Here is a 22,398-nt window from a genome sequence, read left to right on the forward strand (position 1 = left end):
TGACTCATAAGTATCTGAGCCCATTCTTTTCCACTTATGCAGAGAGATGTGTACTCTATCAAAAAGGTATTTACAGACTAAAGAAAGCAGAATGTACACATGTCAACTACTGTCCATCAATTTTTCATCATTTTTATAAAAATCTCTGAGGCTTACACAAGAAAACAGATACGCTGCAAGAGCAAGGCTCCAAAAATACAAGTCACAATTCTAAAGTAAGCAAGAAGGAGAGTTTTCAGAGTTATCAAGTATTGCCAGAGGGAAAAATCGAAATAGGCTCAGATCCCAACACTGCTTGGAGGTGAGGATGCAAAAAAGACAAGACCAGTGGCTTTTCATGAAAAGAAGTGATAGATTTAGATTTTTCAAAATTCATTCTAATAAAGGTTTTCACACACCTTGAACCCACTTCTAGCCCACTGTCCAAAGGTAGAGGAGAAATGATGGTAAATAGGACAAGGGGATGTGGGCCTGTTTAGAAGTAGTGCTTTGGGGTGATTCTAATCTCTGCTTGTCAGGGTAACTGTAGTTCAGTTCAATAGTATCAGGATACCAACAGTCCAGTTCAAAAATGGTCACCAAACATGAATCAACATCAGCAGCATGATCCAGGAGAAACAGCCAGGTCTCCATGGAACTGTCAGTGAGAGCAACAGGACCAGCTGAAATGCCAGGAGTTCTCTGCTGTGTCCCTCTCAATGAAGTAAAACTCAGCAAAGATGGAAGATCAATGAATTGTTGCTATGCAATTGCCCCATCACTGTTGAGTGCTTCTTATACTCTCTCTAAACATCATGTTTCTCTCGTGGGTCTTGTTTCAACAATGCATCACTTGAGTCTGTATCACATGACACAACCAGAAATTTCCACTCCATATCCCCTTTTTGTCCTTTTCCCTAAGATTAACAATCTACATACAATAAAAATCATTATAAGAACCATAAACTTAGAACTTCACATCATATTGTAAATAAACAACTTATGCATAATACATTCTAACAAAACAACCTTCTATTTCTATAAATATACAATATAATATACAATATACAATAAAATACAATTCAACCAAAACAACCTTAAATTTCTATCAGTATCCAATAATTCAAACAAAACAACCTTAAATTTCTATCAATATACAGTAAAAATAAAACAACCTTAAATTCTTATCAATATACAATAAAAAATAAAACAATCTAAACTTCCTATTAATACACAATAATTTATACAAAACAATCTTTAATTTCTATCAATATACAATAACTTAAACCTACTATCCTAGGTCATGATAACCATAACACATCAAACAACCAAAACCATCCACCCCAATTTAAGGGATCAGGATGACAATCTTATAACTGCTTTCTGCTGAACTGGCATGAAGAATTTTTGTTTGGAGCTTGAGGGGAATGGGGATGGGAGGATGGTTAACTTGAAAGAAAGTAAACAAAGCAAAGCTGGCTGTAGCGTTTGTTGCTCAGTCTCTGACTTGATTCAGTCTCTGTTGTCTGTCCAGTCTCTATGCTGTCCAGGCTCTGTGTGATCAATCATTTGGACTAGCCCTTTTGAAGCTGGTGTGCATGCAGATTTTGAAGAAATCAGTAACAAAGCAGTCTGTGAAAGTGTGTCATACAGACTTAATTGCTTTGTGAAGACATTCATGTCTCAGATAAGAGGTTTTTCCCCCGGTCAGATCTAATCTTTGCCTGTTTCCAGTCTAATGTTAACACATCCTTAATGTATATTGGTTGACCTAGTTCCTCAGATTTTTTTTCAATAACCTAGTGTCTCTCAGTTGCTGTTGTTCCTATTTTCACCAACATTAAGAAAATTTAAAGTTAACAAAGCATTATTTAGTCTGTCCCTTTTTTACTCCCCTTTTTGTTTAATAGGCATTTCTTTTAAAGTATGATTGGCTTTTTCCATAATTGCTTGTCCTGTGGGATTGTGTGGTATACCGGTACCATGCTTTATACTGTAATATGCAAAGAATTGTTTCATCTTACTGGATGCATATGTAGGAGCATTGTAAGTTTTAATTTGTGCAGGAATCCCCATAACTGCCATTATTTCCATGAAGTGTGTAATCACACAATCAGCCTTTTCAGAACTTAAAAGCAGCTGCCCATTGAAACCCTGTGCACCTGCCAATGGTATGGTGTATGTGCCTTTGGTTTCCAGATTCTGCAAAATAGAAAATATTCATTGCCAATTGTCATTTATTTTGGTACCCCTAGAGCTGCATCTGTAGGTTAAAATGGAGGACTGCACCCAGCCAGGGCTCAGGCCCCTGGGCGGAGGAGATGCCAGAAGTTTGACTGCACAAAGCCCACACTGTTGCCGGCAGGTATTAGGCTGTGGGATGCCACAGGACCCCACTCGAGGGGCTAGGGCCACTTAGGGGCTAGTTCTAGCCTCTGACTGTGTCCCAAGAGTCCTCGGCTTGCTTGGTTGGCCACTTGACTTGGCGGAGTTGTGGCTGGGAGCACAGGGAGGCCTCCTGCGTGAGACGAGATGCAGAAGAAGACCTGTCCCATTCATTGCTCTAGCAAAGCAGGTTCAGGTGAGAAGCAGTCCATGATTTTAATGTGTTTATTGTCGGTGGAGAGTAGTGATGAGTAAAATGTAGAGGCAGGCAGGCCATGGCCATGTGCAGAGAGGGGAAAGGGAATGCTGGGGTGGGGGGAGCAAGAGGGCAAGAGAGAGGCAAGAGTAAGAGAGTAAGGGGGAGAGAGTGAGAGAGGGAGGCAGAGTAAGCAGCTCCTTTTATAGTGGGCCTGGCCTGCCTGGCTGTTGCCAGGTAACTATGGGGAGGAGCATACCTGGCTGTTGCCAGGTAACTACGGGGAGGAGCATACCTGGCTGTTGCCAGGCAACTGTAGGGCTGAGTCCAGACAGAATACCAGGGACTTGGGGCATTGCCCCGTGTGACAGATGGCCACAAAATTGTGGAGAGCTGAGGCCTCATGTCAGGAGCCTAGTGTCTGGGAGCATGGCAACTGGCCTTCTGTCTTTTACTGAATTAGCTGCTGGGTCTCCAGGTTTAAACCTAGCTCAACCAGAACACAGGCTGCCTTTCACCATCCCACAGCAACCAGTAGGTAATGGAACTTGATTACCTAGAGAATATGCTGGATTTTTTTTTCTTTGCCTTGTTGCTAAATGATGAAAAATATTTCTTTAAATCTTTCTCATGAATATTTGAGGATTCTGATATAGTTCCTATTAGTAATTGATCAATTTCATCTTTTCCTTGAGCTAATGGATCTGGCAAACTTTATACAGAGCTAATATTAGTAATATATAATGGTTAGTTTCTACTTCTGATGGACTGTTACAATTATATAAATAACAATGTTAATTCTGACTTATCAGGTACAAATTCAGCAATCTCTATATACAAAACAACTCTTTCTATGTATGAAGAATCAGTAATTATGTTAAAGGATTCAGAATATTGGTTGGCTATAATACTACCATAAAGATTGCATATAATTGACGTTTGAACTGATGTATACAGACTTTTGAGCACCTTGTTTGTTCTGTTTGACTTAGAACATGCATGCCATCCCCGTTTTGTCCGCATCCATATAGAATGTTGTGCCCTTGGAATTGTTGTTCTCTTTACAATACGGGGAAGAATTCAATTACTTCTTATAAACTGTATACACTTCCTTTTCGGATATTTGTTATTAATTTCATCCTAGTAGTTACTACCAGCTCCTTTCCATTAATCACCCATAATGACATAATCTCAGTATTTGTAAGAGGTACTACAATTTCAGCCAGATCTGTTCCTGACAGTTAAAATGATCTTATTCTACCTTTATTAATTAATTCAGAAGTCTTTTCTATGTATATCTTCATTTTTTACTTTGTTTGTGAGCTAAAACAAAGATCCATTCCATAATACAATCTTACCTTTGCATATGAGCCCAGTAGGAGAATGAATTGAAGACAAAATGAGCAAAATACAATTAAGTTTAGGATCACTTTGATCCACGTATATATCTTGCAGTCTTTGTTCTACAAGAACTAAGACTTTTTTTTCTTCAGCTGTTAGATATCTGTTTAATTTGATTCTCCTTGTAATGTTTGAAGCAAATTACTTATATGTACCTATTCCAATTGTAGGCCTCAGCCAGTTAATATCTCCCATTAATTTTTGAAAATTGTAGAGTAATCCTCAGCATGGTAGAATTCTTTGTATAACCTTAAACATATTCATCTTTGAATATGTATTCATCTTTGTATTACCTTAAACAAAAACATCTTTGTCTGTATCAGCCAATGAAATGTAATCCATATAATAAGTGACATATTGAGAGAATTGCATATGAATTATTTCTGGTGGTTTTTGCACAAAATACTGACTTAAAAGTAGATTATTTAACATTCCCTGTGGAAGTACTTTCCAGTCATATCTTCTTAGTGAAAGACTACCATTCAAAGTAAGTAATGAGAAAGCAAACCTTTTCCTATCCTGTTCATGCAAGGATATTGTGAAAAGTCAGTCTTTGAAATCAATTATTATTATAGGCTATGATCTCAGTAACAAAGATGGTAAAGAAAGTCCAGGATGTAAGGACCCATTGGTTGAATTACTTTGTTAACTGCTCTTAAATCCATTATCATCTTTCACTGTCCCAATTTCTTTTCTATAACAAACACTGGAAAATGCCACAGGCTAGTAGACTCTTCTATATGTTGAGCCTCCAGCTGCTCTTTGGCCAGTTTAAGCATCTGCAATTTTTCTTTTGTTGTGGGTATGTGTATGCTCTTGCTACACAGGTCTGTCTGAGAACCATTTCAGGGGGATGGCTATTGGTATATCAGCAATGGCTGCTCTTATAAATTTGGAAATTTGATCCCTGTGATGCTCCATTTTTGGACCTTGGGCACAGTTTGTGATGTTTCAGGACCACCTGTATCAATACTTTCTCCACGGGCATCTACCATATCACACTTGATTGCCTCATTTGATGTCCCTGGAATTGCAGAAATATTAATTTGTATACCCCATTGTTGTAAAAGATCCCTTCTTCATAAATTTATGGTTATGTCAGCCATATGTTTCTATTTTCCTGATTGTCCTTCTGTCCCACACATTTAATCCACTGAATACTTTGTCTTATTTCTGATAATTTTCCAGTTCCTATAAACTATGTGTAAACCTTCTGAAGTGGTCAATCTGGATTCCAAAACTTTTGAGAAAGTCTCCTTTCTCAGCTCCTGTATCTACCAAACCTTCTATGTCAATACCATTCATTTGTACCCTTAATTTGGGTCTCTGGACATTTACCATAGTTTGCCAGAACACACATTTCTAGCACTCCCAAAAGCTCCTGTCATTTCTAGTGGAACAGCCTGGCCATTAATGTAAGGAAAGAACAACAGTTAAGCAATTCTATTCCCTGCATCAATTTGCATCTCCTTTCTCACAAATGCCACAATTCTGATTCTTCCTTGTAGTCCCCATCTACTATACTAGGATCCACAATAAATTCTTGAGAAGTTAACCCACTTTTCCAAGGACCACACACACCAGTGATTATCTTGTAACATTTAACATTGGAGAATAGGTAAGAGGCATATCTGTGGCCATATCCACAGCTGCATTCCCTTCTGCAGCACGTAGGAGATTAGAAATACTTAATTTTGATTTTCTTGCCTGCTTGGTATCTTCTGGCTGACCAAAAGATGGCTCATATTTTTTTGCTGCAGGGCCTTGAGATGACAGCCTCCTCTGTTTATTTCCCAATGGTAAGAGATTACTTTGAATATCTCTTTTAGATCGACAGTCCTTTGACCAATGTTTGCCCTTTCCATAGCAGCTACAACACCCTGAAAATCTTTGTAGTTCATAACAGCCAGAACCTGTTTATTCTTCTACAAATATATTTTCCAGAGTCAATGTATTTGCTATTTTGAGCTCTTAATCTTCTAGCCTTACAGTCTCTTTGAAAATGGCCATATTCACCACAATTAAAGTGTCAAGCATTTTGATTTCTAAGACTTCTAGCTATGGCTTGCCCTATGATATTAGTTAATGCTTCTGAAAACCATTGCCAGTTGTTTCCCCTATCCATTCATCTGTTGGGTCTCCTCATGCTTTCAATGGTCTGATTGTTCTCTTACATTCAGTATTCACATTTTCAAAGGCCGATATTTCTATCAATGACTGAAACCAATCTCTGTAAGAAATCAGTGAATGCTTCTGCAGGTTCATTGCCTTTGTAAATGAGATAGATTTTTCCCTCTGGCTTCTCAATCATATCCCAGGCTCTTAATGCCACAACACAACATTTTTCAATTATGCCAGCATCAGATAGGATTTGTTCTTATATATCATCTTCACCAAGCAGTTGGTCTTTAGTACATTTATCCCCCTCACTATATTATGTTGTTCTATTGTTGTGGCTTTGTGCCTCCACCATGACAACCATTGTAATTGTTATCCAGTTTCTAGAACATCTGACACAAATCTCTTCCAATCTTGAGAGATAACCCTATTGTGCATAGCCCAAGTATTTAACATTTCTTTAACAAATGGAGAGTTCATTTTAGCCTATGTATGTATGTTATATGAAAATCTTCAGTTTAATCAGAAAATATCTCCGCTTCCTTTATCAATTATGTTCTAACTGTATTTGTATACCTACCATTGTATATGAGATTTTTTTCCAAAAAAAATCTTCACCTTTATCCAAAAAAAAAAAAAAAAAAAAACAAATGGAGAGTTCAAGGTATGTAGTACTATTGCCTCTTTAAGATGCTTTAGATCTAGCATTTCTATCAGATGACAGGTCAACTCATTATAGGCAGGACCACCATCATTAGCAGGCATATGCTACACAAAGCCTCGGAAGGCTGAAAATACCTGTGTAGCCCCAAGCAAATCTTCTCTTTGTACACTTGGCTGAACACAATCTCCTTGTACCAGGAAAATCTCCTGTGCTTCCCAGCCCCTAGCTTTATGGATGTGCTCTAGGCTTCTGGCAGTGAAAGTGTGTGGCGCAGGGTGAGGCAGCACCTTACCTTCTGGCCTATTCTGCATCCCTTTTATATCACACGATACATTCTCAGACTCAGACACCAAGCCTGAACCTTGTTGTTTTCCCACTGGTTCTTTTTGCTTTTTTCTACTTCTATCTGCAAATTTTCTACGTAACAATCCAAATCTTCAATCTTCTCTAACAGAATTGTCAGCTTTCCCTTGAATCTTTTTCCAAATAGTATATATGACGACCATGAAGCAAAACCAGAAAACTCCCTCTGGGAACAAAGTAGGATACCACCCAGCAGCTGCAGCTACTATTTTGTCAAGCTCCTTAAAGAACATTGCTAAGCCCTTCATAACCTGTTTTCTTTTACCTCATCTGAAGCAAAATTATGATTATGCCAAGTCACATTGAGGCATAATCATAATTTTGCTTCAAAAGCACCTGCAGGCTTAGAGTTTTCACAACCTACTTTAATAAGGCTTCTCAAATGCTTTGACCCCCCGCCCCTTACTAGTTCACCATCCAAAGGCAGAAAGAAAATTTGGTAAAGAGGACAAGGGGATGTGGTCCTGTATAGAAGTAGTTCTTTGGGGGAGATTCCAATCTCTGCTTGTCAGGATGCCAGCAGTCCAGTTCAATGGTGTCAGGATATCAACAGTCCAGTTCAAAAGTGTTACCAAACATGGACCAGCAGTGGCAGCATGATCCAGAAAAAAACCACCAGGACTCTGCTGAATGGCATGAGCCAGCAGAGTGACTAGGACTAGCTGGGATGCCAGCAGTTCTCTGCTATAACTCTCTCAGTGAAGTGAAGATCAGTGAAGACTCAAGACCATCAAAGCATTGCATAACTAGCTAGGCAAGTGTGCCTTCACTGTCTGCTGAATCCTACCTATACTTTCTTCAAACATCACATTCCCTCTAACAGGTCTGCTTCAGTAAAACACCACAGGAGTCTGCCTCAGCAAAACACCACATGAGTCTGCACCATGTGACACAGCCAGAAATGTCCACTTCATGGTGTGTATAATCTTTAGGAAGTAGGACCTAATAGGAGGAATTCGGGTCATTGGGAACATACCCACCTGCCTACTTTATTCCTTTTCTCTCTATTCTTGCATTCTGACCACCACAGGATTAGAGGGGCGCTCCAGTATGTATGCATATCATGATCTACAGCCTGAAGACAAATATAGAGCAATAGAACCAGTTGATAATGGACTGGAAACTCTGAAGTCATAAGCTCACATAAACTTTCCCTCCTTATAAATGCAATGCCTGGGTGGGTGGGAACAGGCTCAGCTGTGCCAGAAAATCTCTCCACAAGAAACTTGAGCTTGACAGACTCACCAGAGTCTCTGGACATTCATCCCAGACATTCTCCTACCTAACTTAATGATGATTCATTACACAACTGCTCGTTCTACCTATGCAATACTTGCTGGCTGTTCTTTTTAATTTTACTGGTGGTTCTGGTTTGAATATGAACTGTCCTTCATAGGCACGCATGTTTGAACACTTGATCTCCAGCTAGCAGCACTATTGGTAAATATTGTGGAACTTTCACGAGATAAAGCCTTGCTGAAGAGATTGAGTTGCCGAGAGTTAAACAGACCTTGGGATGCGAGCCAGCCTCCTGCTCATGCCACATGTCTTCCTCAACTGTCGCCAAGCTTCCCACCACGCTGCGCCATATCCCTCTGAAACTATAAGCCAAAATAAGACTTTTATTCATTAAGTTGCTTTTGTTTATATATTTTATCATAACAAGAAAGTTAATAAAATATTTTCTATATAGTTGGTAAAGTCACCCATTCAAAACATGCAGCTATCACTCGTCATTCTTCACACAGCAGTCAAACTTCTGTTTACTCCTTCGAAAAGCAAATACTGTTTTCCCAAGTATCTAATGAATCTCAAAAATAGACTTTTAGTTTTAAGTAGTAAGAAGAAATTAGGAAGTAAAGGTTTCAGTGGAGGTGATAGACAAGATTGGCTAGAACTGTTCTTTCCCAGACTGATCTCAAACACCCCTCTTTGCAATTCTCAGATTGGTTCTTGGTCAAACACTTTCTATAGCTTCTGAGTTTCCCAGCTTCTTTGCTTTGACTGGACAAAAAAAAGCCAGAATGACTACACCTTCTCAGCTACTTAGTTCTATCAAATAAAGATTGTACATGATCTAAAGCATTGCTGCCTGTACCATGAGTTGGAAGGCAAGGTCTTGCTGAAAGCATGCAGCTTTAAGAAGGCCAAATGGTATATTTGTGGAAAGAATGAAGTTGTCTGCATTGCTAAATTAATAGTCCACATTTCACTATTTCTAACTAAGAATATATTGATGTGATATGCAATGTCTAACCATTGCTTGAATTGTAGGTTATTGGTTACCTTGATGAAAGTTAACTGAGTGAAAGCCCCAAATAAGTTCTGATCAAATTTTCCTAGAGACAATTAAAGAATTGCTTAGATGAGAATTAATGCTCTTTTATTTCTATACCTGACAACATTTAATAAGGTATTAAAAGACAGAAAGAAACAGAGAGACAAAAGGAGTGGAAAGGATAAACAATGGAAGAGAGAGGAGAGAGAGAGAGAGAGAGAGAGAGAGAGAGAGAGAGAGAGCACATAGCCATGACATGTAGTCAAGAACTGGCTCCTTTTGTGTCTTTTGCTAACACCTTGAAGAGGCTTCTGGAAAAGCAAAGAACTACTTCTGTGGCAGAATGAAGGTAACATATAAGCATCTGTTGTGACTTTTCCTTAAGTGGCATAGCCAGTGACCTGCAAAGCTACTGTTTCCTGTGCTAATAGGTCCGGAACATAAATCATCCAAGTTACATGTCCTTAGAGGAATAAATGCTTGGGTGACAAATAACAATGCTGTTACCAAAAAAGAAAAAAAGAAGTTTATGTATGCAGAGTTTTAAGCAAAAAAAAAAAAAAAGTATTGTCTTATAAACTCACTAGATGAACATGGATTAAAACTGGATTTCAACAACAGAAACAACAGAAAGCCTGGAAACTGAACAACTCTCTACTCAATGGATCAAAGCAGAAAGAAACTGGACTTCCTAGAACCCAATAATGAATGCACAATAAACCCAAATTTATGGATGCAATAAAAGCAATGATAAGAGAAAAATTCACAGCACTAAGTGCCTATATAAAAATTTGAAGACCTAGCAACTCAACAGCAGATCTGAAACACTAGAACAAACCTAAGACACCCAAGAGGAGGAGATAGCAGGAAATAGTCAAATGAAGGGCTGAAATCAGTAAAATAGAAACAAAGATAGAATTAATAAAGAATCAAACAAAGAGTTGGTTGTTTGAGAAAAGCAATAGATTGACAAAACCTTATTCTAATTAACTAGAAGCCAGAGAGCTAGACTATCCAAATTAACAAGATTAATTAACAATTAATTATCCAAATTAACAAGAGAAACAAAAAGGGGTATGTAACAGCAGACACTGAGGACATCGAGAGAATCATAAGGACATGCTTGGGGGGCGGGGGGAGAAAGTTTATTGCAGAGTGCAGAGGAGTGCTTCCAGGAATGACGGTGGGCAGGACAACTTATGGGGGAGGGGGGCTCACATCATTGGAAAGTCTGGAACTGACATCTGAGGGCAGGGCAAGTGCTATGCAGCAAGTGTAGAACACTGGTCCAAGTGGTCTTTTCTGATGGAGTGACACAACACCAACACTCTTAGGGTGGCATTGTGCAGGAGTGTCAGTGGAAATGAATGCGAGGGTCTGTGTCCACAAGACTGGGGATGGGACCTAAGGGGTTTATGACTAAAAATCCTTGAGGCAGTAGAGCGTGTATCCTGGCAAAAGGAACACTGTGTGGGGTGTTTCTGGGGGCTCAGATGAACCAGTGAGTGTTAAAAGAGAAGGCGGTGGCAGCAGGCCCTGAAAACTGAAGGCCTGAAGGAGGTGGAGGCTGGGGGCTCAAGGGTCATGATATTTTTTTAAAAAGCGCTAATCCTTGACATTATTATTGATACTGTTATGCTTGCAAACAGGAGCCTAAGGTAACTGTCCTCTGAGAAGCTCTACCTAGCAACTGACTGAAACAGATGCAGAGACCACATTGTTGAGACTGCTACAGACTATGTGGACTTTGGAAGTTGGACTAAATGTGCTATTGTATTATGCTACGGCTAGGTATGGCCCCATAGACTCATGTGTCTGAACAAGCCTGTGGAGCCAGGAAGTAGAGTGTGAGGGTTTGTATATGCTTGGCCCAGCGAGTGACACTATTAGGAGATGTGGCCCTGGTGGAGTTGGTGTGTTACTATGGGCATGAGTTTTAACACCCTCATCTAAGCTGCCTGGAAGCCAGTGTTCTCTTAGAGGCCTTCAGATGAAGATGAAGAACTCTCAGCTCCTCCTGCACCATGCCTGCCTGGGTGCCGCTGTGTTCCTGCCTTGATGATAATGGACTGAACCTCTGATCCTGTTAGCCAACACCGATTAAATGTAACTTATAAGACTTACCTTGATCATGGTGTTTACTCACAGCAGTAAAACCCTAACTAGTATATATATACATATATAATATTCAATATATAATAAATATCATAAATATTTATATTACAATTATTAATAAACATTTTAGTAGTTGTCAGAATTAAGTCACATGGAAGTAATACATTAACATTCTCTATTGTTCAATACTGAGGTTGTCACAATTTTTCACTGAACACTGTGACTAATACAGTTAAATTTATTCCCCTATAGAAAAATATTTCCCTACTTAGATAGACAATTACTGAATTCGAACATAAAACATTTATGTCTCATATATTTACAGTTTTCTTTATAATATAATATAATATAATAATGCTATTGGGTAGTATGGCAATGATTTCCTTAGAAAGCATGTGAAATGGTTTATGTTATTGTAGCATTCTTCTCATCACTAAAAAAACTGGCTCAAAAATAAAAAAGTAGCTAAATAACAGTATGTTAATCAATGAACATATTTAAAACCACCATTAAAGTCACAGTTCTAAAAAGATATAATAGCAGGCAAAAGGCAGATTGCATATTGTATATGCAATCCTAATTACATATATGTATATTATGTGTATACATGTCTTATAGTATGTACATACGTATGTGTGTGTGTTTGTAGAAAAAAGCTAGGAAGAAATATGTCAAATATGCACATCTTCCACTACACTTTGTACCTTAAAATGCCCCAAAATGTCGCCTTTCTGATACCTGGTCGTCTACAGTTGCTCCTAATAAAAGACACACTTCTAATAATTCAATACTAGTATCCACATCTAAGTAAGAAATCATCAAGTGAAAAATTCCTACTGGGACTTTCTGGGTCCGAGTGACCTCACATGTATAATGTTTTACAGTTTCATACATTTATTTGCCAATTTCATTTTTTTACAGCTGAATAAATTTCCACTGTGTATAAGTGCCACATTTTCATTATAGATATTCATTATATATACATTCAGCTTGAATCATTTCATACATATAATTTTGTTCCTGAAATTTTTTTCACTTAACTTTAGTGATATGCTATATGATGAAGTTGTATGTTGTCAAATAGAAATCCCAGTGTCATATATGGGCTATTTCCTTTCAAGTTGCTGGTTAAAGTTTCCCAGAGACACAATAGAAACAAATTGTATTCATGTGTAACACTCTTAAGGAATAAATAGTATAATAAAAAGTAGCTCGTAATTCTTAAAAGTTATTGTGTGCCGGGCAGTAGTGGCACATGCCTTTAATCCCAGCACTTGGGAGGCAGAGGCAGGCAGATTTCTGAGTTCGAGGCCAGCCTAGCCTAAAGAGTGAGTTCCAGGACAGCCAGGTATACATAGAGAAACCCTGTCTCAACAACAAAAAGTTATTGCACATGTGCTTATTCCAAAAGAGATCACCTCAAAACTCAAAACAATGCAGGATATTGCTGCTGTTCTTAGTTGCCCATCAGAACTTAATAGTAAGACCTTGTTGCTGAATACAACACACATTGATTCAGAGGTTATAAAGAACTCAAAAACTTTCCTTTTTGTTGGCTAGCTTTCATATTATCAAAAGGTGCTATGCTAGCTATTGGGAGAGAAAAATCATCAACAGCTCTATCTAGTTGTGAACATTGCAATGACTGGTCAGTCAGAAATGCCCATGGGTAAATTAGTGTCCATCAACTTTCTGATTAGATTTAAAGCCCACTTGACAGGAGGAAACTCAATTCTTGAACTGTAAATCTGGCTGAGACTATGAAGGGGAGAAAGCCATAGGCCAAAGAGTGAACTTACTATTTTACTAACTGGAATACTATCAAACTGCTTTCTGAATATGTGCCTCTACACCCATATATAGCACAGCTCTAGATTCACAACAGACAACCAAATTTGTACAGTGAATCACAGTCAATATAGAGACTACAAAGTGCAGAGAATAGGTGTCAGCAGAGTTCTGGGCCATAAATGGGATACGGATATCACACTCGTTCCCCAAAGGCTCAGAAAACATTATTAAAGAGGGGATGGAAAGTTTGTAGCCAGAAGTTAGGGATGACTTGGTGAAACAGCATCTTCTGAACTTAGCAGAACTCTACACCCAGGAACTCCCAGGAGTCATGGTTGCCTGCATAAGACATGCACAACATCAAGCCAATAATACGCCTGCATGGATAGAGGAGGGGCACAGTCGCCCCATCCCTAGCTCTTGACAACTGATAGCTGTTAAGGGCAGGTCAGTTGTCTTAGAGTTGTGGTCTCTAGTAGACTGACCATGCTTCAGAGGATGGGCCCACATCTGCTCACATATGGGTAGTAATAATTGGACTCAATTGGAAGAAATGAAGTTGAGGAGGCACGATGAGGAAGGTTGGAGAGACTCCAATAGAGTTGAGCATGGAGCGAAGGGTGAATACACCAGAAATATATTTATGCATATGCAAAATTCTCAAAGAATAAATAATATTTAACAAAATATTTAATGTGTGAAGTGATTTTTCAAAGGCAATCACTTCAAATAACCCCTTTCTTAGTATAAATTTAGCATAAATCTTAGTATAAATTTTACATATTCAAGATATTAATCTTTCTTTAAGCCTATGATATCACAATTTATGTAAAATTACATATGCATATAAACAAAAATGAATATAACATTTAAAATATAATGAAAGTTATATGTTCAGTTCCCTCAAGTTATTTTGAAGTAACATTTTCTTTTTACTGTCCAATATATTTTTCAATATAGCAGATACTTTTGTGTTAGAAGAATAGAGCCACTATGTGACTCACAGAAATTCCTCTGAAAAATTGTCTTGAGACACCTAAACAGAGCTATCATCCCAGAGTCTCAGATTTCCTTAGCTGTAGGTAGGTTAAGCAGGTGAAACAATGACAGTTTTATACAACAAGAAAAATACACATAATTGAATTTTCAATACTTGTTATACTTTTGCATTCTTCAAGTTTGAAAAAAAATGGTTTTTCACCATGAAGTAAAAACAGAGGTCTTGTGTTTGCTCATGTTTATGTCCCCTAAGCCTCTTTAAGCATTGCTCTAATGTATCAGCACACGAATGCACACACACACAAAATGCCTTTCATATTGAAGGCACTCTGCAAGACACTTCACCTTTCCCAACCACCGTCCTTTGTGGCTTACTCTAGATGTTTCTATATCTTTACAAATCAAAGTATAAATATGTAAAAATATCAAAATGGAACCCCAAAAGTATTTTTTAAAAAAATTTGGGGAAAAGTCCATCAAATATCTTGGGGAAAATGCATTGGCAAATTTATTTTCACTTTGATTTTTGAGGCAGTGAATCATGCTAGATGAGAGTCATACAACGGTAACATGCTGAAACTCACACAAGGTAAGGGATCGTGGGGCTGGAGACAGATGGCTCAGTAGCTACCAGCACCAGGTGCTCTTGTAGAGAGCACAGGTTTAGTTGCCAGTCTGATTGGGATTTAACAACCCTCTGTAATCCCATTAGAGGATTCTAGGCGTTCTTCTGGCCTCTGACCAAGCACATGCCACATACATAGATGTATATATAGGCAAAATAACCATGCACAAAATAAAAATAAATAAAAAGATATTTTTTAAAAAATGAGAAATTGTGGCCATAAAGATATGTCCTGACAAATCTAAAAGATCTTAAATAAGGTGGAAATTGTATTTAAAAATTCAGATTCTTCAATCACATTGGAATATATGTAAAATTTTGATAATTATTTGTCTTAACAATTTTTAAAGCACACAAGTTGTTCATGCTGTTGGCAAAAATAGTAAGTGAAATAATTTAAAAGGTCATGAGGCTATATTCTTGACCCTCCTCCATTTTTTATGCTGCTTACTCATTCTTCCATATATGTTCATCCTCATAAGAATGAAACAATGGAGTCATGGTAAACATATTTTATTATACATAATTATTTTTCATTATCATAACAAACATTACCTTTATCCATTTTTATTACTTTATGCTTTTTATTCTTTTGTTATCATCTCGTTGTTTTAAAATTAAATTGTCTTTGATAAAGAAAAAAAAGATATATCCTGAAACCAGTGTTCTTTGGCAAGAGAGGTTTATACAGTGATATATCTTACAGAGAATAAAATCTCATGAGTTTTAATGATGGACACAGGGGTATTCCAATAGCACAAGAACACTCCCTAGGGCTTTCATTGCACTTTCTATTGGTAAGACAGAATACATAAAATATTAAAATCTGTCCTAAAGCCATTTGGCTAAATGTATAGCAGTCTGGGGCCAGTGCATTCATTGATTTCAAACCTAGAATCTATTTTTATGCTTTTCAGACAGTAATCTATGGTGACCTTGAAACACAAGTGTGTTTTAAGCTCAATAGTTGGGGCCACCAGTCTTATGATTCAACAAAAAGTTCCTGGAGTTCCTGGAGCCAGCATGTCGGGAAGGCTGCCCACTTCCAGGTGTTCACTAGACTGCCAGGGTCAGGGGTAATTGACTAAGAACTCTCAGGTCTACTCCTAGATCCAGAGGTGTGTGTGGTACATCTCTGATTTCATCTAGACTCTACTCACTCCTGCAGCCAGTGTCTTTGAGATGTTATAAGCTAACTTACAAAGAAGCACAGGCTTCCTAGTCACTCCAATAAAAAAAGGCCTATGGGTCCTGCAGTCCCTGGCAAAGTCGCTACTCCAATGGTCTGGGTGTGAATCTGTAGTTGCACTGCACTCCCTGTTGTCTGGGATTTGTTAACTCCTAGGCTTTTGTTTTATACAGTTTGCAAATTGAAATCTGTGTGGTCAGACAGAGTTACAACATTAACTATGGTTCCCCTGAGAAGATTTTTCCTTTGGCATTTTTATTTCATCACAGGAAATTCTGCATTGGTTAATCAAAAGACTCTGTGGATGTTATAGTCAAAGCCAATTAGAGTCTGGGAGACAGTAGAGGCTGCAGTGAGGATTTGCCACAGTAGCTTCTCGCCTTCCCTCCCTCCCTCCCCTACCCTCCCCCACTTCTTGTCTCTACTACCTCTTATCTCCCCTCCACATGCCCTGAATAAACTCTATACTATACCTGTGGCTGGTCCCTCAGGGGGAAGAGGTGGGACCTCTTAGCTCTCAGAGGCACCCCCTTCTCCTATACGTGACTATACCTCCACCAAGGCATATGTACTTTATAAAAACATGAAGTACAACCAAGTGTTTAGAAGAGAAGTTTTTTGTTTAAAAAAAAAGGGGGGGAGGGGGGACAGAAAAAAAGAAGAGTCAGAAAGCAGGGAACTGAAAAGAGCCTGGAAGGAGGAGGAGTACTGGGGTAAACAGGAAGTAGGAATAAAAGCAAATTGCTACTTGACACAGGAGGGCAGAGAGTGGCTTGGCCCTGGAGAAGGGGGCAGGGTGGAGGTGGGGTAGCTAGGTAATTAAGACCTGCAGAGGGTGTTTCCAAAGCAGAAAACACTTCCAGCCCAGGCCAGAGTTTCTGAAAATTTACTCAAATGCAGGATCTAAAGAACGCTTTCCAGGAACATGCTACAATGGTAAAGATACCAAAGTCATCTCATGACCAAAATTACCTTCTCTGCCGGCTTCTTTCATACCACTCTAGAATAAATGATGTTCCTGCCTTGAGGTTTTCAGTGTGTGACCCTGGGATCTCTGTCAGTAAGCTTGTGCCAAAACTCCTGAGCTGGTACCTATATCCCTGTAGTTTAAAAAGTCTTCCACACATTTGCACACTAATGTTTCAGATGCCTGACTAAGACCTTGTTCCTTATCTGGTACAAAGACTTTGCTGAAATGGTAGGTACTTTCTAATGGACAGCCGGAGAAAATCAGGTAGGCATAGAATGGGACAAACAAGATGATGGTGGGGAAAGAAGTCTTCTCTCTCGCTAATTGTCAGTGGAAGGGGATAAGCAATAAGAACGCACCCCTCCACCCACTGCCCACACCTGTCCTCCTGTTTTAATTAGTATGTATTTACTGTATGTAGTGATGAGTTTCACAAGAACATTTCTTGCAAGTGTATGATGTATTTTGACTATATTATCCCAGAAGGACCATCATTCTTTTCTACCAACCCCCATCCAGTAGGTAGTTTTCCTTTTTGTTTTTTTTTTTTTTTCTTTTGGTTCTGAGAAAGGGTTTCTCTGTGTAGCTCTGACTGTCCAGGAATCACCTGGGAATCACAGCTGATTTCGTTTTCTTTTTCTATTCTTGTATTTACATTGACCCCAGAACAATCATTTAAATGCAAAATACTCAGAATCCTAAACAGATGATTCCAAAAGTCCAAGAGTGTTAAGGTACTTGGCAGAAGTTTTGAGGATCATATCTGTGTGGAAGAGATCAGCCAGATCCACTATTCAGAAACAGCCTAGGGCATTCATGAGCTGATCCATTGAGAGGAACCCTCTGAGCCTCTAAGTTTTAATGGCTAAAACATGAATTCTTTCATTCATTCAGTTAAGATATATTGAGGTCCCATATAAGAAACTACACTAGAAAATTCAATAAAATTGACAAGTTTGGCATAAGAGAACATGAGCTAACACTTAATAACTATTTTGTTCAATGATCTATTTCTAAGATCTTCATACACTGGATTGCTATATTATTATATGAATAATTATTTGAAAAATTAGTAAAAACTACTATCTGATTTTGTAGGTAGAAAATACAATTGTACAATTTATTCAGATTGCTCCTTGTGGGCATGCTACAACATAGTAAATATGGTATACAAAGAACCTACCTCCAACATTTTGCCAAACAGAAAAGAACTTGAAGTATTTCCACTAATATCAAGAACAAAACAAGGATTCCCCATTTCTGTTCTATATAGTTCTAGAAGACTTAGCTTAGGTAAGATAAATGAAGGCAATAAGGGTATATAAATAGGAAATGAGTATCTCTATTTGCTGATGATATGATAAAATAAATAAAATATACTGAAAACTGTTAGAAAATTCCTAGTTTATAAACATATGCAGCAAAATAGAAGTATATAAAATTAACATCAAGAAACCAGTTGCATTCCTATATACAAATGACAAACATACCAAGAAAGAAATTAAGAAACCAATAATCCTAATCACAATAGCCTCAAATTTATATTCCTGTGTGTATGTGTGTGTGTGTTAAACACACCTATTCTATGAGCAAATCAGCCGTTAATATCTAGAGTCCAAATCATTTACACTATCCAATTTCATGGGACTCTTTTCTCTAGCTAAATACCATGGGCTAAACAATGAGTTTAACTAAGTTTGGTTGTACATGACTGTATTTCCAGGATTCTGGAGATTAAGGCAGTGGGACCATGAGTTCAAGGCCAGCTACATATCAAGTAAAAGCCTATCTTGAAAAAAAATGAATTTAAGGAGGGAAATAATCCAAAAAGATTGGTGAGCATGATCAGATTCTGTTGCCCCCCCCCCCAACAGTCCTTGCTTGAACTCATTTCTTAGATAACTCCTTAGATAAATGCCTTGTTAAATAATAACCAGTAGTAGTTACCTTAGAGTGGCCTGATTCCATGATGAGAACATTAAGTATGCAATCAAGTTTAATGTAATAATATATGTTGCATTTAATCAGACACTTGATGGGACCACTATTGGTTCATCTTACTGAAGAGAAAGCTAAAGCTTGAAGAGGTAATGCATACTTTCCCATAGCGCATAAGGAGTCAGGGTTTCGAGGTATTCTCTTGAAATCCAGAACCATCTCATTTCAGTGACCAATCAGTGTCAGTCTCACTTGGTGCTGGATAAAAGAGTAAGTGGGCTGGGGACCAAAATCTGCTCGTAAACCCACTCTAACTTTCAAGGCTTCGGTAAGCACTACAGGATATAATATTGGAGCCAAAATCACGGGCTGTGTTTATCTCTGGATCAAGCTTTATCATTCACCATCCTAAACAGCCCAAGTCCTTGGTGCAAGACAAACCCAGAACTGTAATTTGGATAGCAACCTAGCTAGTAGCTTCATTTCTATATATGAAAGCTAAGCAAATAACACATAGGAACTCTAATTTTAAAATTGAGAAAAAGAAACATTTTAAAACTAAAATAGTTCACTTTCTTTTGAACATACTGAATAAAATTTTCTTCTAAGCCAAAAACCAGTATTTAACTCCTGACCCAGGCCATCTGCCACAGCCACTCAACCGCCCTTGGTGTTCCCCTAATGGCCTCAAGGAGTCAGCTTCCTCAACAAGCATGCCTGGACAAAGATCAAGGAATAAAGTCACAGTTTTCCTGTTCTTCCTACTTCTAACTTGATGGGCACTGTGCTCTCATCAAACTCACCAACGAAATCTCACGTAGCGTTTGGAATATTGGCTCACTTCTTAGTCAGACAAAATGACTGAGCAGTTGGATTCAAGGAGCACCCCTCTGAAAAGCTCATAAACCCTAGAGAGTTCAGCACTTGAGCTATGAGAGGGACCCCACTGACATCACAGATCCCTCCGAGTCACAATGCTCCTCAACTGTGCTTGGAAAGGTGTTTCAGCAGCATGGTTTGGATATAGTCAGGAATCCTTAGTATTTTGGCTTTTTTAAGGAAAACATAGTTCTGTTCCCTTTCAAAAACAAAAAGCAAGTCAACAAAAAGTAATAATAATAAAGCTGGGGAATCAACTTTATGAGTTCAGGTATCTATCCATGGGCAATTCAGTCTTCTCAGTCTTTAAATTTTTCATAGTTCCCTCTTACATTTCTTACTGTATATAAACAAAGTAAAAAAAAGAAAAAGAAAAAAGAAAAAGCCAAACCTCATAGGCCCTCAGCTCTTCTCTTGGACACAATTGGATGTATCTCCCATATTTTAGGTCTATTTGACCTTAACAAAGCTAAATGCTTTGGAAGTACCTGTGGAAATATGTTCTGCTCATCAGCTGGAGATGTGATTCTGGCAGGTGAGGGACGGGTGGGGGAGGAGAGAGGCAAGTGTCCCCGACAAGTTGGAAGTCTCTCTAATTTTTGACACCTGTTTAGAAACTAGCTTCAAGTCTTAAAATGCCACCAATGCAAAAATTCACTTGCCCTAGTTCCTGATCTGATTCTGCATTCTGGTTGCCTAGATACAGATGTCAACAAAACTGCCTCTCTGCCTGTGGAAGAACAGCCTTATCCACCTGATGGCCCCCTTCCTGGCTCAGTCAGTGACCAAGAAAAGAAAGCAAGTACTTTCAGATATTCATAGTAAGAGTGTAATGCTTTGTTCAGTTGCTCTGGGGCTGGGGGTTGTTTAGAGCTTGAAGGAATCCCAGAAGAATGACTGTTTTTCCATAGTTCCTGTTCTGCCTTGAGAAAGTGACAGAGCAGTGAGGTTACCATAAAAAAAAAATTATCTCATTTTCTAAATATCTTAACTGGACTGATTTTTAATACGGGGCTGCATTTTTTAATTTGATAATGATTTATTATGATAAAGATTCTTTAAGAAAAAGAATGGTTATATGCAATGCTTCCTTTTTCAGTACTTTGCATTAATGATAAAAACCTTGCAAAGCAAGTTGTGTTTTAGACTTTGGTAGGTCTAAAAACCCTTGAGCAGTTATACAGACTCTCTTTATGAAAAAGATAACAGAAAGCCAGCATGGCATCAAGCGCTGGCTTCAGGTCTCTGTGTTAGACTGGATGATAGCTTAGCCTCAGGTTCCTCTTAGAGAAAATTGGTTACTTAAGCCTTGCTTTGGGTGTGCATTCCAATGAACTTCTTAAGCATTCACAAGCAAAGAGGCTCAGTGTATAATGATCACATGATCCATTGCTTCACCAGTCTTTCAGTTCTTCACCTATAAAAAGAATCATCTTGAATTAGTTAAAGGAACTTTTGTCACATATGATGAAAGCAATGATACTGATCTCATAGAGCTACTAGAACAACAAAATCTCTATATATGAAAGGATTCCATAGACTAAGAATTAACAATATTTTGAAATGCACTGTGAACAGATGAAAATTGGCTCATGTAAAAATCCCATAAATAAGAAAGTTATTTGTGAAGTAATGTTTACATATAACCACATCTTAGCACCTAAGAATACATTGAAAAAGCATATACATATATACACACTATACCTCCAAAGTGAACATGATGAGAATATCCTAGTCGTTCATTTCCTTTGGATACGCTCCTTCCCCTTGAGGTTCATTGGAGTGGAGAGATGTGCATTTGCAGTAGGAAACAGTAGTGAAAAGTTGTGCTAGGGTAGAAATCTGGTCAGGCCCTCTAGAGATAATGGACAGTATCCAGAACACAAATGTATACACGGGCACCAGAGTATCCTCTAGGGCCATGATTCTCAACCTTCCTAATGCTATAAACCATTACTATAGTTCCTAATGTCCTGGTTACCATAAAATTATTTCATTTTGCAAGTCCATAACTATAATTTTGATACTGTTATGAACTGTAATGTGAATATTTGGTGTACAAATATTCCCAAAAAAGTCATGACTCACAAGTTGAGAAACACTGCTGTAGGGGAATTCTGAGCAAGGGTGCATCTAACCTCGTGCAGACCCTAATTCACAATATGTTGGGGGCACTGTACTCTCTTAGAAGCTCACTGGCCCCATTCTGAACAGCTTGGAGCCTGTTCTGAGAGTCTCCTGCTAACTGTGCTGGATCATGGCAACCACAAATTTTCTTGATAATAGAGTTGCCTAGTTTTCAAAAAAAATTTTTTCTAGAGGAGGGGGACTTACAATTAAGTGTTTTGCCCCTAACCCAGTAATGGTTGATTTCATTAAACAAGCTAAAGAACTAATCTCTGAATATTTTCTTAAACTCTGAATAATTTCTTAATATTTTATTGTGTTTTATTATACAGCAATAAAACCCAAGTAGAGTATCCAAACTTATCTTGCTTAATTTGTTAA

The 22,398-nt window shown here is 38.2% G+C and overlaps 1 protein-coding gene across 1 annotated transcript in view; it reads left to right on the forward strand.

Annotated features, from left to right (window-relative positions):
- Window positions 1-20,113: 20,113 nt before the first annotated feature.
- Fam81b (family with sequence similarity 81 member B) overlaps window positions 20,114-22,398 on the forward strand; it is a 63,877-nt gene continuing 61,592 nt past the window's right edge. The window contains exons 1-2 of the mRNA XM_052159914.1: window positions 20,114-20,161; window positions 20,591-20,688. Coding sequence (XP_052015874.1) covers window positions 20,152-20,161; window positions 20,591-20,688 — 108 coding nt within the window. The 5' untranslated portion in view covers window positions 20,114-20,151. The remainder of the gene's footprint in view (window positions 20,162-20,590; window positions 20,689-22,398) is intronic.

The sequence above is a fragment of the Apodemus sylvaticus genome, chromosome 16 (assembly GCF_947179515.1).
Source record: "Apodemus sylvaticus chromosome 16, mApoSyl1.1, whole genome shotgun sequence".
Lineage (NCBI taxonomy): Eukaryota > Metazoa > Chordata > Mammalia > Rodentia > Muridae > Apodemus > Apodemus sylvaticus.